The 17,536-nt window shown below is 43.1% G+C and overlaps 1 protein-coding gene across 1 annotated transcript; it reads right to left on the bottom strand.

The window, feature by feature from the left end:
• Nucleotides 1–534: 534 nt before the first annotated feature.
• LOC105282080 (protein escargot) lies at nucleotides 535–4,409 on the bottom strand. Its single transcript, XM_011343793.1, has 2 exons — nucleotides 3,804–4,409; nucleotides 535–3,427 (listed from the first exon to the last, which is right to left on the bottom strand). The coding sequence occupies exons 1-2, from the start codon at nucleotides 3,934–3,936 to the stop codon at nucleotides 2,010–2,012; spliced, it is 1,551 nt and encodes a 516-aa protein (XP_011342095.1). The 5' UTR covers nucleotides 3,937–4,409; the 3' UTR covers nucleotides 535–2,009.
• Between the last annotated feature and the right edge of the window lie 13,127 nt (nucleotides 4,410–17,536).

The following is a 17,536-nucleotide window of genomic DNA, read 5'->3' as shown; positions in this document are numbered from 1 at the left end:
TGTAATTTATTTTGTATAAAATATCTCTATATATAGGCAATATTTTTATATATATCTATATATATATTTCGCAGTAGTTATAAAACTAAAATAGTGGTACTCGTCCGAGCCGCGCTGCTAATTACACGCACAATAAAAGTACGCAACAACGACTCGCTCATAAAATCTGTCTCCTTCTATGTCTTTTTCGATAATAAGTATAGCGAGTCTTTTTATTTCTTTTCGTATAATACAATGACTAGTTTGAAAAGCAATGGGTTTGCAGAATGCAAAATACAAAAAAGAATAATGCGGCGTGTACAATCGAGATCTTTTTTCTCTTTCCACGCGTTAAATACTTTTCTTTTCTCTCGTTGGTCCAACTCCGTGCCCAACGCTGGCAAATTATAATACTTGTATTTTAATCACTAATCGTTAAACACTAAACTATGTACAATTCGCATCTTAATGCGTACGAGCGCATACATGAATTACATAACGCCGAACTTTGGTACATCGCTGGATGATTCCTTTGTATATTTTCTTTTAATTTTCGATGTTATACATCGATAAGTTATTAGGACTTATATCGATTATTAAACTCGAAATATATTTTGTTTTTGGATATTGTAATTGTAATTGTAATTTAAAATTTTTGTAACATTAAGCGTTTTATTCCTCATTCTTTTGAAACATTTTTCTCTGCAATAGAGCTGAAAAAATATGATACTAGCGATATAATTAAGTGTTACTATTTATCGATGTACATTTATCAACGATACGCATGCAGGTGCGCTCGCACGCTGAAAAACGAAACGAAACAAAACTTAGGAAAGCGGGCAAACCGTTTTATGTATTGATCTCTTTGTCTTGATTCGTTTTGCGTGCTCGAGTACATTGGAACAAATGGAAAAGGAAACAGGTAATGGCACAGCAGTTTCACGGGACCGCATCACATGGTAATAAAGCGGCTCTTTACATCGGATATTCTCCAATATGTGCTCTTAGCTTGACTTGACCGATTTCTCAAAAGGACGAAATATAATCTCTAAGTACGATATAACACACTTACAATAAGTTACGAAAATATCTCAGTTATTGACTTCAAATAATTATTATTTAGGAGAAATATTATGAGATGTAAAAGAATACAAAATAAAGATATAAGTAGGTAAATATAAAAATATTAAGTAGAAATCTTAAGTAGCAAGAAATTAACATCACAAAAATATCCATATTGTATAAATCGTGCATGTCTAAAATTAAAATATTTACAAGTTCAGTTTGCATTACCTCTCTCTTTCAGTCTTTTTTTCTAAATGTAATACCTTCTATATATTTGCAAAATGTATGTGCGTGTATGTTTAACTTATAGTATGCTGAAAAGCATTGTAAATTTAAAGACGGTTCAAAGAAAATGTTAATCATTAAAAAGATGGTTAATATTTATAAATAATAGAAATATATCTTTATCGATATATCATTAAACAAAATAATAAAATCTCATAATGTTTCTTCTAAAGAAATACCATAAACGTTTGAAGTCAATTGAGGTGGAACTGTGCGATTCGCTATACGTCATACACTCATACATCAGTATTTACAGTAAATAATAATGAACAAACGAAACCAATCCTCACGGAACTTTTCAAAACACTCATCTCCTAATCAAATTTCTTAATTACATGCGTTCGATATGACTTTAGAGTGCACAGAATTGGTAATCCTATCGCCACTGTCGCAAATTAATCAAAATCATAAAAATTTGATAACTGACAACTTTTTTCAGAAATTATAAAAGACGAAATACCTGTTCTTAAGATAAGAAGATAAGACTTTAGCTCAAAAGTTTCGGAAAGAATACAGTTTTCTGGCGAAAGGATTACGAGGGTAATACTTCGCGAGCGGATCGCCAAAATATACCGAGTTTCACTATCTCGTCGTTTGTACTGCATTCTAAGGCACTTTGAGACCGCGGAATAAAAACGTGCAACGTACGTTCGTCCCGCGGATCACACAAACGCGGAACTTCAGGGATAACCGACTGACACCGGTACGCCGGGACAACCACCTTCCTGATGCTTCGTGAGCAATGACATTCTGCTGAATGTCTTGTTACACCTGTCGCAAGAATACTTCTTAACGTCGCTGTGGGTCTGCAAGTGGGCCCTGAGGTTGCTCCTGTCAGCGAACGCGCGTTTGCAGTGCGGACAGATAAACGGCTTCTCACCGGTATGCGTCCGGATGTGACCCTGAAGCAACCATGGCCTGGAGAACGCCTTACCGCACAAGCTGCACTTGCAGGGCAGCGTGTGTGTCCGGATGTGCATCTTGAGAGCGCCCAGGCTGAGGTAGAGCTTCTGGCAGAACTTGCACGAGAAGGACTTCTTCGTCTGGCCCTGGGCGGCCGCGCAATGAAACTGTTGATGCTTCGACAGACCGGAGTACGTCGAGTACGACTTGTTGCAGTCCGTGCAAGAGTATCTGGGCGACCTGGGGGACGTCGTGCCGGACGTGCTCGCGTTGGCGTTTGAACTGCTCTTATCGATCTTCGTGTTCACGATCGTGCCAGCGGAAGTGCTACCCGCGGACGACCTGCCACTTTCGCTACCGGGAGACGAGAGGTCCTCCGGAGTAACGGGTGGAGGAGACCGCAGAGGACCGGAACTTACGGAACTCGTGGGCGACAGGCCGCAATGATCCGGGCTGGGCCAGTGAGCGTAGCTCCTGGCAATTGGTCGTTGGATCGTCGGGCAAGTCAGAGCGCTGTGGGGTGGTGGCGAAACCGACGGATGGTGTTCCGGTGAGGAATGCGGGTACGCCGGCATCGGGTACGATGGATACAGTTCCGTTCCAGGATGTTGATAACGGTGATAGGTGTGCGGATAGCCGAGATAATGCGTCGGGTATAGCGGAGCCGCATGGGCCCAGGCCGGAGTAGCGTAATGAGCCAACGGCTCTACCGGGGTGTTAAGATTCAGTGGTTCCAGAGGCGATTTACTCGCCATGAAGTGCAGTGGTGTCGACGTCGCTGTCACACCTGCCGTCGGCGTCGCCGTAGAGTCGTTGTGTTGAATCACCTCAACTCGCGCCTTCTTCGCCATCGGATGAATTGGCGCGATTCCCGCCGGCGGCGTGATCGCCTTGGTCGGATAAGGATGATAATGATGCAGTGGATGAACGTGTTGTATCGGGGAAACGTGGTGAATCGGCGAGGATGGCCGTATTGCCGGAGACGGAGACGGCGGCGTCTTGATAATCGGCGATGGCGTTCTGGAACGCACGCGTTGTTCCTGTTGATGGTGGTGTTCTGATTGTTGTTGTTGTTGTTGTTGTTCCTGTTGATTGTGAGTATAATGACGATGCGCGGTCTTACTGAGATCCTCAGGTTTGGTACTGAGGTTCTCAGGCTCCGGAATATCGTCCATTCCTACATCGATTATCTCTTCTGCAACAAGCAAAAGATACGAACATTGATACATATGACATAAAACTTTCTCTGGAAAATTACCGCGGTAATAATAATTTCACTAATCACTTTAGAAAATATTTACTGTTAATTATCAGATATTACTACATCTTTTATTTTGTAATATATATAATAAAGGTATATACTGATATATATACTGATGCATTTGTTAATTTTCTACACATGGTGTATTGCAACATATATATATATATATATAATCTTATCCGATTGTTCTGACATTTAAAGAGAGCAATATTTTAATCGATAGCACATAAAATAGATAACAATTTATTATGACGGTTTTAATTTAATGATATATAAATAAGGAATAAATAAATAAGAATTTGACACTTACCTTTGATGACTTCAGGAGTTTCTTCTTCGTCCTCAGACGTATAATAAAACGGCCGCTTCTTCAGCGGACAGTTACTGTAATTATAATTATTGTTCTTTCTCACAAAGTTGTGCGACATCTCGTCAACGAGCATTTTGGCACAGCGATATTGCAAAGGCACTTATAACGTTCTTTCGCTACTTTTACTGGCACCACGAAGGCACCTACAGTGTTTTCTGCTTTCCTATTTTCCTCTTTATTCTTTTGATTATTGACACATCGCGAAGGCACACTTAATGCGTCCTTTCTCTTCCTCCCCTTCCTTTACAGATATCTTGCAGCCACTCGCAGGATTAATCCAGTAATCACACCCTTCTCGAATCTTCGCAAAATAACTCTTCCGCGATCACTGCACTGTTATCTCACACGTAAGCCCGATATTCCGACTCTTGCGAAAGAAGGAATGCCACATCGAGAAAGCAAGACCGATCCTCATCACACGCCTGCCCGAATTCAACTGACTGATCAAACGAATAATTCGAATAGATCTGGCCGTGTCTAAACACCGGGAGAAAATACAGGAGATGCGCCACAAGACCTTTGAACGTTTCGGCCGCAAGCCGGTCTCTGACTGGCAGGGGGTTGCGCCAGGGCCTCTTATAACAGATCACCCCACCAAGCGGTCGCAGGTGGCCCGCACGTGCTGCCGGGCCAATACGGGCCCGCGGGCCCTGCGCTACCTGCCAATAGAGGACGGTCGGTCGCGGGCCGTCAGCCAATCGACGCACGGGCATATGTTCCACCGGCTGATTCCCCACCATCGTACAACGGGAGGTACAGGATGCTCGTGAGTGCGACGCGATTGTCCTCTGCAATCTGCGGGCCGTCCTTCCTTTTTCATCGTCCCTTCCACTTCACTCGACGTTTTCTTTCCCCGTCTCTCTTTCTGTCTCTCCCTTTTTCTCTTCCTTCCTCTCGGTCTCTCTTGTATGCTTTGAAAGTTGCAATGTGTGTATGTGTGTTGTTCTGTACCGAGCAGATGCTGTGACCCCTGTTAGGGGACCCCCGTTCCACACGCCACACCGCCGACTTGCATGTGTATGAGTACATTAGACCCCCCCCCTCTCCAAGAGCGCGGCGACTCGAGTTTTTTATTCGGATTTCCGTTCGGCCTACCTGAACTCCACGTCGTTCTTTCTCTCGCCCTTTGTACGAAAGTGGTTGTCGCCTTAGTTGCGTATCCCTCCGTGATAAGCGCGTGTGCGTCTCACGTACGTACATGGATGTGCGCGTGTGCACGTGGTGCGAATGAGTGAATGTGCCTGTGTATTTGTAAGCGCATAGAGGGCACTGCAATCCCCCTCTTGTTTCCCTTCTGAATTTCACCCCCTCTTTCTCGTCGACCCACGATGCCAGGTCTGAACGTAACGGTCGTGTCGCGTGCCACAGCATCGCCCACGCGTGCTGGGAACCTACACACGTATACGTCGTGAGCCTATGCGTGCGCTGGAGCGCGCGTGCTTATGCTCGTTCGCAAGAACACCCCCTCTCGTACGCGAGCGGCGGATTCATTTTAGATTGTCTGTCATTTTTGCGCGAAAGGAGCACGCTGTGTTACGTTGGTGATTTTACGTAGAGCCAGGCAGTAGTAACCATTGGCTAGTGTGTGTGAAAATACTCACATTCCGATTTTTGAAAACGCTGTTTTGGGATTTTGACTTCGATTAATAAGCAAGAAGAATTGAATACTCAACACAGCATTTTTCAAATTTTCTCTAAAATTTTTTTACGATTGATGTTACGATTTTCTGATAAAAATTCCTTTTATTCGCAAATATAGACATTTGACGTCGCTATTATTCCTGTATATTTTTGCATCGTAAAATAAATCCGTAAAAACAAAACAGCATAAAGAAACTCGAAACTTACTCGAAAAACGTAATTCAATAAAATACAGATTATATTTTATCAAAACATAAGAAGAATGGAAAAAGAAAGTTCTTTTCACAGGAATGTCAAAGGATTCGAATTTTACTATCCTTTTACATATGACGTCAGAAGTAATTAGTTATATATTACAACATTTCAAAGTGAAAGTACAAAACGCACCATGATGACGCAGGAACTATTTATTACCTTCCCATTAAAATATCGCCTAAACAATTTCAATGCCACTCCCTCACATAATGATATATATGACATAAATTTCAAACTGATGAAGAAAGAATATACTTACTTATCTATTTGCTTGTTCATCACTTTAAACTTTATATATAAAACTTTATATATAAAATAAAATTATTTGGTTCATACTATTACATCAATAATTTAAAATATAGAACATATGTTGATAGTTTTACTACTCTTTGGAAATGCATTATTGAATTTCTATAATATTATTATAATAGATTCTACCACGTATATTGTAAATTGAAATATTTACAGAGCTAAACTAAATACATATGCACCGCGCATAATAAAGATTCAACGGCTCTTATGTGAATGCTGCAGTAAAACCATGCAACAATATTTCGTATACGGGTCGCTCATACAGATTATTCGAATTGACCGTTCGCGTAACTATCGGTCGAGGTAAGAGACCGGTATGGCCACACATTGTAAGAATGCGAGAGTAAAGTGATTTTTGACGTTGGGCCTTTGTACTTGTCGTCATAAACAGCTCGTTCGTGTAACGCTTTATTCCATGCACTAGTTTGCTGGGCGCGCTCGCGGCCAACCATTTCGTTGTATTATTTCGTAATAAAGGAGAAACATCAAACGCAAAGAATGGAAAGAGAGAGAAAGAGAGAGAAAAACGCAGACAACGTCGTGCGTGCACGCCAGCAGAATTTCGTGATAAAATCTCGGTAACCCGATATTCCTCGAGTACGTGTTATTAACCGTTTGTCTCGGCGGGATAGTCCTCGCTACCGTCAATATATATGTATAATTGTCGTTTAAGCCAATTTATTTCGTGCAGCAATTTTACTAAGTTTTTCCTGAATATATGAGGCGATTAGAAAAGCCTAAAATTGAATATTATAATAATTCGCGATAGAAATATTCCCTGAAATACGAAAAACATTTTTTGGTTTGCTAATTGTACGTCTGTTAATTAACTATTTTTGCGAAAAGCAAGAATTCGACTAATCGAGTCATTATTGTTATGGCCGCAGGCTGACGTATTGACTGAAATGATCTAGCTGTACGTATTGTAAATTTATACGATCGTTTAGTTTAATATTCTAATAAATATTTTTCTTAATACTACTACTATTACCATTCCAATTAAGACACGTAGAACTTAATACGTGTATAATACTCACTGTCGTTCACTGTTTCTTTATTAAATCCCGAAAACGATTGCGTTTACAATCTGTAATCTGTGGCGCTTGTACATCTTATGTATTAATATACATTAAAATAAAAGTCATAATTATCTTTTTTCTCTTTTTTCTTTCGCTTTTACTGAATATGCGCAAAGGGGTCGATCGGCGTTTTCTTTTCGTGACAGTTTACGGAGATGCATACATACCCTACAGTTACTGCCTTCATTTTAACGCGCTGAGAACCCGAAAGAGACACCGAGAATGAATCGTGCACCGGTCGTCAGCGAATCATCTACCTGCGCATAAAGACGCGCTTCCACGCGGTTATCTGTCTCTGCAGAACCCTTTTTCTTCGTCCTGGATCGGCGCGAGAGCGCGAGAAAGAGGGAAAGCCACGTGAGGAGAGAACCAAGAGAACCTGCATTTTATCCGGTTATTCCAGTAGCTACCGGCGGCGGTTCCGGCAAAGAATTCCACTTCTTTCTTCCTTCCTTCCTTCCTTCGTGGCGGATAAATTATACGGAATACTGGGCGCGCTAAGTTACCCCATTCCCGTTTGCCGATGTAGTATGCCGCGTACGTGTGAATCCCAACGAGGGAACAATCCCCGCGCGCGACGCCCTTCACGTCGATACCACGGGTAATCGCGCGTTCGCGCAGGTTGCTGCGAAAAGATTCTTTATGTACGCGTAAATGGAAGCAGGTCCCACTGACACCGCGCCCATCGCGTTCGTCGGTTATGTTGTTACGCCGCAATGGCGAACCATTTCCGCCCCGTCTTGCGAACAGAAATACAAATACAGCTACGTGCAATGTAGAAGCAGGTTGAAACCTGCCTACCGGCTGCAGATTTCGAATTAAACTGTTAAAGCCGTTAATTTTAATGCAATGAGTCGCGAAGCAGTTCAGTTATTACGATCTGTCACCGATTTGCAAGCTTAAAAAATTCTATGACTTCCATCTTCCGATCTTTCTCTGGCACCTTCCGTTTGTGTAATACAATGGTGGCCAATCAGCACGATCAACAATTGTGAGCAATTTGTAAGGGAGAATTAACGCTTGCTCCGAAGATAGATACATCGGCCGGGGGTATATACTTATAGACAGCCGTTTACGGCCGGTTTCTCGCACGATTCTTGTTTTCCCGCTCAAAGTGGTAAATTACACGTTACAGCCGAGGAAATGAAAGGTGTGACTCTTCGACCCTTGACGAGATACCCGATGCGCGACGTTACGATTCCCCGGAACTCCCAACCAGTTCGCTCGCTCACTCGCTCGCTCGTTCGCTGTTAACCCGTTGCGATCTGGGCCTGTTCGAATAAATCTGTATAATTATTATGGCGCGCACAGAGAGGGCCTGTACGTGTGGTACCGGGTGGCCGCCCCGTTGGAAGGTAGCCCCATCGGAAGGAAGCTGGTTTATATTTTTTTGTTGTGCCGCCTCGAGGGGCGCCCCATTGCCTCACCTTTGAAACACCTGGCTATTACCGCTGGAACGCTTTATACATGTGTGCGCCACCATATGCGACCGGCCCCACCGAGACTAGCTACGTAGGACCCATTTTCGGGGCCTGTGGATCCCTACACGTGTGCCAGGTACCCCCGAAAAAGGAAAGGGAGAGAGGAGTCGGATGGGAGGAAAAGGGGGTTGGATACCTCTTCTCGCACCAAAGCTGGCATCGAACTGATCACCTCGCTCGAATGGTTGAATTTTCCAACTTCGAGACCCCTAATTAAAATTAGCTCGTGTTGGACACATGTTGCACACAGTGCATCGCTCAACTACATTTGGTAACGGATATCCGTCTAATTTATTTACGGCAAATCGTTTTATCCTTCTGAAAGAATCTGATTAATATCCACATATTATTCATTCTTAACCTGAATAGAGCTTGTTTCTCTCTTGTATATCTAGTAATTAGAAAATTATTGATAGTAAGACTTTATTGACTATTTGGTGCTTCACATGTCGTAGACATTGAATATTAGAAAGTAAAATCTCAGCTATTTTTAATCTCCTAATGTTGGAAATTTTAAAAATCATTCTTATCTCTCTTTTGCTTGCAAATGAGAGTGCAAGAATATTTTTTTCTCTGAGATAAAATGCATGATCAAAGAAAGCGTTACAAGAAAATTCATAAAATAGAGTTTTATTGAATAACACAGGTATATATTTCCCACTTCTCCCCACAAGCATTTCTGGTTATTGCTCGCACGAAAACCTTTGAAAGCTTTGCAGGTTAATCGACTGCGGAACTCGATATTGTTGAGACGAGCTGATAATACCTCCTCGAATTCTGTAAAATCCACTTACGTGTATCTTTACGTGAATGCACTTTCCTTCTCAATCCCTTGACGAGTCAGTGTTACGCAGTTCGCGGATCGGTCGTCCTTCCCACAAGATCATCGGCGGGACGAAGATCGTCGCGGCAGATCGAGAACCACGGCGTTCACAATGGAGGATATTTCGTCGATCGTGAATGGGGAACGGTGTGCGTCTGAGTTTTTCCTCTTATTTTCTTTCCTTCCCTCGCGGTGAATAGCCGCCACGACGCGTAAGGCCCACTTCATTGTGCAACGATCTCAAAGAATCACTGCCTCGTTTTAAGCCCGTTCGTTCGGCCAAGAACGTGAGGCCCAGTATTTGCCCTTTGTGCCAGTCCAGCGACCTGTTGCTGTAATTTTTTCGATAAGCAGCTTCTTGCTGTATTCGTGCCACAAAATTGCCCCAGGCGACATTACTATCCCATGACCATGAAATAATATTTCCAAATATAATAGTGATAACATTAATCTCACAAGAATGCAACGGCAATGCTCATCTATTTTAATACATTTCTGAGAATTTTGTGAAGATTTTTCAAGGTTTGAAAGAACCCTTGAAGAAAAGAAAGAAGCAGTTGTTTGTATATACTTTCACGTTTCCATTATTTTTATTTTTCTACAAAAAAAACGTATGTCATTATCATAGTCCAAGTCTAAGAGAGTCCAAGAGTAATACATCTAAAGAGACTAACACATCGGCCTTTTTACGACTTGCGCTCAGGGTACCGTTATTCGTTCGGACCAAAGTATCAGCATAATTCGTCAATTACACGCCGCCAGCAGGCTGAAGTTCACACGACAGCCTCAACGGAACTCGTTTAATGTAACCTGCCGTTCCGACAGTTCGACGTGCGCAATAAAGCGCCCTTGCAACGGAACGCGTTTTCGCCGATAAAAAATATCGATTTTTCACGTCTTCCGTGCGAGTCGAAACTTGTTCAGCTCCGGTCGGGACGCATTCACCTGCGTGCATCGAGGAAAAATCGACGTCTCAAAGAATTCGGGGACGGAGATCTCCGGTGCAACGTACGCGAATATACCGGAGCGAATAGCATCTGTCCTGGATCCAGGACAGCTGATCCGGCGGAGCGCGTGGCAACGTTACCGTTTTCGAGAAATCGACACGTGTGGGGGGTTTCTCCGACCCCGGGATAAAGTTCCGGTCGAATGTCTCGTCTATTATTAACTCAATAAATAAAGATCTTTATACACCTCTGTATTTTCCGTATTTCGATTATTTTCGATTATAAATAAATTTTGTAGGTTTAAGAAGGTGCAAATATTGTTAAATATTGAGGAGCTTGTTATATTGATATAATATGCGTTTTCTTCTTATATAATATAATAGATATCATAAAAATGGGCAGTACAGTTTTATAAAATTTAATTATATTAGCAAAATAATAGCATTAAATCAACTTAAATATGATGTTTTGTTATAACATTATGTTAAATTTCTAATGTTCTTTTTAGTATTTTAAGAAATATATCTTTTATTTTCCATATTCCCAAAAATGTTTTACAAGTATAAAAAGGGTCAAAAGGATAGCATCAGATTGCAGATATATCTGTCATGAGGTGAAATTAGTTCTGTCAATTCGGATAGATAAGAAAACCGCAGATCACATTTCCAGCAACCTAGCATATGGTCAGTTTGCCAGACGATTTTCCTGCGGCGAAACGACGCGTGCCCATCAGGGGTGCACTCTTAGGGCGGGCAGGTGATCGAACATGGACCAGATGACCAAAAACCGTCATATTCGGCTCTTGTAAAACAGAACCATGTCTGCTTTGCCCCCTGCAGGACTGCAAACAACATCAATAATCTTGCGAAACAACATTTTTATATAAATGCATTTTTCCCATAAATATTTATAGAAAGAAAATTCATTATGTTTAATTTATCCAGTTCCTAATTTAATTCAGAGCTAATATAACGGAGCGTTCACGTTCAGTAACAATAAAAACGATAATTCTTCATATTCCATTTCTTATAAGTAATTGATCTATTTCCTGAGGCGCACGTCTCAAGAAGATGAATGAATATCCAAGATTGAATCCCGTTTATAAATACATAACGCATATTCCATAATGGATCATCTCATTGGGAACGACAAAAAATTGCTCGAGTCGGAACGGGAGCGAGGCAAACACAAAGACAGTCAATTTCTGCACTCGATAGCGTACGTCATCCGTCAACCAGGAAATATCTCTCGGTCAAATTCTCCTCCGAGTCAGTCTTCACGGTCGCTCCTTCCTCCACCGGCAGCACGTTTACAAAATATTCCGGCGCTATAATGACATCACGGTACACGTCCCAGGGTGTGAGAATGCGATAGCATCTCGCCGAGGACCACCGGACAAGGAGCCCTTATCTGATCGGCCATTAGGGTGAGACACTAACCATGCTTGATACATCAAAACACGCCTGACTTTTATATTTTCGGGATGCGTCCTCGTTTCCTCATACGTGACCGCGTCATTACCGTCCAGCATCTTCGATGGACTAGTTTTTGTCCGTTTGACAGAACCTCACGCGTTACAGAGTTTTATCTGATGTGACCGTGTCCTGCGGATTTCTGCGTGGGGCAACACCTTTTCCCTGTCGTGACACCGAAACAAAATCTGAACGGTTGTTTTCTGAAGAAATTATTAATCACACGATATCTCGTACTAAACTCTACGCAACTTGCTTTGATCAAATAATTGAATTTTATTTTCAAAATGATTATATGTCATATAGATATTAAATTTCTCATGATGTATTTTATGTAATTGTTCATGTTTCTTTCATAATAAAATGTAATATAATAATATAATATTTAAAAAAATAATCGCTAGCACAAATATTATAAATAGATAAAAAATACCTTTTTTAACTAAAATTGTAATCAAATTAAAAACTAATTTTACAAGAAGTTAAAGGAAAAAAGAAGCGAAACATAATTTTAACGACTTGTATTCAACTCGTCAATCTGTTTTTTGTGACAATCTCTGTCATCGAGAAGGATTCGCAAACGAATATCTCTTCCTGTTGAGTAAGCATATTGAAAGTGACGATCACTGCTCGCACTCATCAGTCCATAAATAACGTGATGTTGAATTAAATCATCGTACTTATCGTTGCTTCTCTGACTTCGCTCGACACAATTCTCTCCCGATAAGTAAGATCAAGTATCGAAACATTCATGTTATGAAAAAACGTTGTCAAAAAATTCTGCCTAAAAAACATCACAAATAATCTCAAAACAAGAGATCGTTCCATATCATAGACTATCTTCTTATTTTGCTAGGTATTAAATATCACGCTCTGCTTTTCAGCGGAACGCCGGGGTTCTCGCGCAGATTGCGCAAAAACACTGTCCATCAGTACACGTGGATCGGTGGTACTTCGCTCAATTCTTGCCATTCCTTTGTGCCACCGATAAGCATCGGCGGGTATAATCGATGATCGAGTTAGCGGCTGTCCGGCGCGCGCAGGGAGGTGCCCCGGACTTACAGGTCCTCCGGCGTTCTCCTCGCGGCGAGTGCTTGCTTAATTAAATTAATTTCAATTGGGCTCTCGTACCTGGGGAACCCTGATACACTTTCACCCGCGCAGTTGCGACAGCGCTCGTTCCAGCACACCGACGTTCATTATCTTGATTTGATACAGGTACGCTCGCTCTTGATAACAATGTCGGAGACGCCTCGGGCATTCGTGGGTGCCCCCTTAAGAAGTTGCACGCTTACCATAACGCAACCACACCAAGCCGACCGTCCGCCGTCCGCTGCCTGTTACGCGTCGCACCACGAAATTTCAACGATTTATCCTACGAGAATTGGAACACAACGAACGCGCCGACCGTTAGCCCACCGCCTCGAGACCCATCGTCGTATTTTCAGCGGTTGCTCACCATCACCGTTGCTCTGGACCTAACATATACGGCACAATCAAAGGCCACCAGTATTGATTGAATTTCCCGATTGCCTTCCTGATTTATTGTAATATTTTAAACGTGATGATATATCAACGTTCTTAAAGATTATTACACACGCTTAATATTTACACGCTTGAATCAACAATTTATCAAGTGAGAGGTTTTTTAATTTCTAGTAACTCTGCGGCAGGACGTAGTTGTCCCACGAGCATCTTCAGAAAAAAATGTGTAGGGTTGAACGACCGTGTACTTGAGCTCTTCGTGTTAGCACGCGGGCAGTGGAGCTTACGGATGCGTTCATAATCAGCGTCGACAAGGCGTACACGCATCTCAACGTCGGTACAATGCACCACCCGCGGTAGCAGGAACGAGGTAGAAAGAGCGGCGTAGCTAGAAGTAGGAGGAGGAGGTGGTGCAGGAGAAGGATATTCAGGATCACGAGGCCAGACCGCGGGATCCCGCGGTAGACAAGGAGGGAACCGGACCTGTTCCCAATTCAGGGACAGTTTCCATCGAGAGAAGAATCTCCTTGAGAGAGAAAAGAGAGCGGAATCCTTCTTCAGGATTTCTCCGTTTGAATGGCCGATTCCGGCGCGAGGAGAGACGGTTTTCTCATATAATCACGGTTATAAGACGATCTTTGATCGGTCGAGCACGTTCCAGGCGCGTGAACTCGGTAGCATGCAGGAAGCCTTTTCGGGGCAAAAATGGAAGCACGAGGGAAGCGGAGGTTCCTCGCAGCCGCTTGGAACAGTTTGGGAAACCGCGTCTTGGACGTCACGTAAAGCGGAGAAGCGCGATGAGAGACGGCGTAGACATCGCCGAGATTGTTTGTAAGGAAAACAGTTACTAAGGTTTCGGAAAATATGGGAAAGTGTTTTCATTTCTTTGACGAAAACCGCGAGTAAAGAGACGGCGGCTTTAGACCTTATTGGAGATGAGAATCAATGAAAAGATAAAAATATATCATAGAATTATAACTCTAAAAATAAAAGATTTTTTTATATTTCGCAATTTCTATTTATGAAATAAAATTTTCCGGTTTACTAAAAATCATATCTTAAAAAAGATAGATTAATAAATTTTTCTTCTCATCTTCTTCTATAGCAGATGTGATTAATGTTTTTTTGATTGAACATGATTAGCGGAAATTGTTAGACATAGATGGCTCGCAAAATGTTAAAATAAGACAAATCGATGGAATTACGTGGTCGCGCGATAAGATAAAGCAGATAATAAAAACAATGGCACGTATTAAATGATAGACAGCGTTATCCGCAGATCGCGGCTAGCCGAGAGCGGAGGAAAATTTATGTGGGACTGGCGCAGATGAAAAATCGCAAAGCGCGATATTTAACGTACCCCCTTGACGTCTCCGATCGGAGAGCGCTGATTTCTCGTAATTTCATGCGCGCTCCGCGTCCATACTGGCGCGTATGCAAATGCAGGCGCTCACAAATGCAACCAAGTGCAACATTCGCGACTGCCAACGCGACGGTCCGATAATTTACTGCGTAACGGTGTTGTTCCTTTAAATCGCGACGCAACAACGAACAAATCTCACGCGGCGTGCGAGGCCCGCGCGCGATAGAATTATGAACTGTTATAATGCCGCCGTGATCTATGGGGGATGCGTCGGAAACGTTATTTATCCCTTTCAACTTGCCTCGACATTGTTCAATTTTACCAGGCACGGGCGTTGCGTACCAATCACTTAACATAATTCATCCGCCAATTCCGGGGTCGATTTCAAGCTGCGTCGACGTTGCCCGATAACGTGGAATCCCGAACGCGAGGAACCGGCGCGGGAACGCGCCAACGAGAAGAAAGCCGGACGCCACGCGTTTCCACCGCATCGCAGCCAGCGAAGAGACCCAGACATCTGCCCGCTCGTTCCGAAATGGAGCGTCGTCCGTCAGGCGCGAGGTTAATATTTTATCGGGCGAACCGCGTGCGGTTATCTCTTCGATTCGTGGGTCGGTAGAAAGTAAATCTCGTTCCGCGCGCCCGAGCCCGAGGTCGCGAGCGGACATAAACATCCTTACGTACACGACCTGGAATTTCCGTTTGATTTACTGCCGCTATCTCGGCGCATTAGTCTTTGGTCCCCCGGGGGCCGATATCATCTGCCTTAAAAAATGCGCCCGTCAACGCGGCTCGCCAACTACCGTGCTACCCATCCTCCGCGGATCCAGCCGCGCCGTTCACGGACGCTCCTCGCTCTCGCTTCCGTCTCTCTTTTTGCTCTTCACCTCTATCTTCCGTCCCCTCGCCGTCGCTTTCGACGGCCGCCACGCTCACGTCTCTCGTCCTCGTCTCCTTCCCCTGTCCCTTTTACCCGAAGATCGCCCTTCAGCCCTGGCGAGATCGTCTTACGGCCGAGCAGCGCAGGCTCGCGCTCCGGCAGGGAGCAACAGGTAGCCAAGTTGGGTCTGGCTACCAGCGAGATATTAGTTTTTTATCGCGAGACGTAATGGATCTCGCGATCTGGTAGCATTAACATTTTTATACCCTCGTTGGAGATGGTGGATAGTGCGGACGCGATCGCACGGAAATTCATTTCGAGAATCGCTGCCTAAATCTAAAATTATGTTTATGATATTTTGAAATGAACGTTCTGAACAAGATGTATTCCGTCCGGAATTGCAGGTCTTCCAAAATGAGCACCACAGATACATGATCGTGTCCGAAAACGGAATTAGTGCGCAAACTCGGCGCGGGCGGTTGCACCCCACTGCTTTCGGCCGTCGGTGGTCCCATGCGGACCAGCATACATTAAATAAATAATCTTGATCCTCTCTCTCTCTCTCTCTCTTTCTCTCTCGATGTAACATGACTGCTTAGAGTACCGGCGAGAAGCTACCGCCGGGGCCTCCTCCTTGCGCAACTGTCGGCCGGTCGTTTCAATTAATTAGCATCGCGGTATAAAAGACGATGCCCATCAGCCGCCGCCGCCGCCGCTCCTGCGTGTGCTTCCAGCTCGCCTAGATTATTCAAAGCGACTTCCAGGGATGCGAGACGCCGCGCCGTGCCGTGCCGCGACTCGTCGGCGTTGCTCATCCTTCGTGCACCGTGCGTGCTTTATATCCTGGAAAAGCTATTAGTGACCGGTCGTGTTAGTCGCTTCGTACATTTTAACAGCGAGCACGCCGTTCGTGCCACGTAAATGACTCAGTGCGATTTGCGTTTCGACGATTTTTCGACCGACACTCACGGAAGTGATCTGCACATGGTGACACATCTTAAACGAGAGAGGCGAGTAATGAAATAATAATAAAACACGCGGGCATAAGTACGTTTTATAATTATATATGTCATTACAAAACATCGTAAATTAATGCTGTCACACATAATTTTATATACTAGCAACACAGGCGCGCGCTATAAATAAAATAAAAAATAAAAAAATAAAAATAAAAATAATATAATAAATAAAATTGTCAATATAACCGCACTGACAGCTACTATGACATTCTGACATTCGCAACACGAAGTTCGAGCCAAGCGAGAGAACCAATCAGCGTCGCGGAAAAGAGGCCTCAATATTCGATAAAAAAGAACTTCACGAAGTTAACACGCCTTTTTTAGAATAGGATAAAAAAGTATTTTATATAAATATGTAAAATGATAAATGTTAATTAAGGAGATAAAATGTACGAAGTGATTAACATGACCGGTCACTAATAACTGATCTAGTACTTTCACTAAATTAAGAAAGAAATTTATTTTATTAGAAGTTTCTTTTTCAAGATTGGAAGATCCCATTTGAGAAATCTATCGATTATATATCGATTATACGCGATATGATTAAGAATATTAATATCGCGACAAGTAAGTGTGCTGATTTGAACACGACGATTCCTCTAATCATTTCTTCAGCTATTAGGGTCACGCTTTCTCCGGCCAGCGGGCAAGACAATGGCTACGATTCGATCATGCGATCAAGTTGCGTACATTACGCACTGGCACGTCGACGAGTGAAATCCCGTTCGCGAAAATCAGACAGGCGAATAGAGGCTCATTACTGGATCCATGATGTCTAATCTTTAGACTCCGATAGTTCTTTGGAGGATGGAAAGGTTGCTGTGAGAAAAAACGGAACGAACTGTCATCGACGTTCTCGAATCTGTTGACGTCTCGAGAGTGCTCTTGCCAACCACTTGAGATGTCCAAAAGAATT

The sequence above is a fragment of the Ooceraea biroi genome, chromosome 7 (assembly GCF_003672135.1).
Source record: "Ooceraea biroi isolate clonal line C1 chromosome 7, Obir_v5.4, whole genome shotgun sequence".
Lineage (NCBI taxonomy): Eukaryota > Metazoa > Arthropoda > Insecta > Hymenoptera > Formicidae > Ooceraea > Ooceraea biroi.
Note: the sequence above shows the minus strand (reverse complement) of the source record. Positions and strands in the feature narration are given on the sequence as shown.

Bases quoted from the DNA above. Each gene is read 5' to 3' on its own strand.
- LOC105282080 (XM_011343793.1), bottom strand. From the start codon at position 3,936: ATGCTCGTTGACGAGATGTCGCACAACTTTGTGAGAAAGAACAATAAT. The intron at 3,428-3,803 runs GTAAGTGTCAAA...TGCTTGTTGCAG, and splicing joins AACTCCTGAAGTCATCAAAG to AAGAGATAATCGATGTAGGA.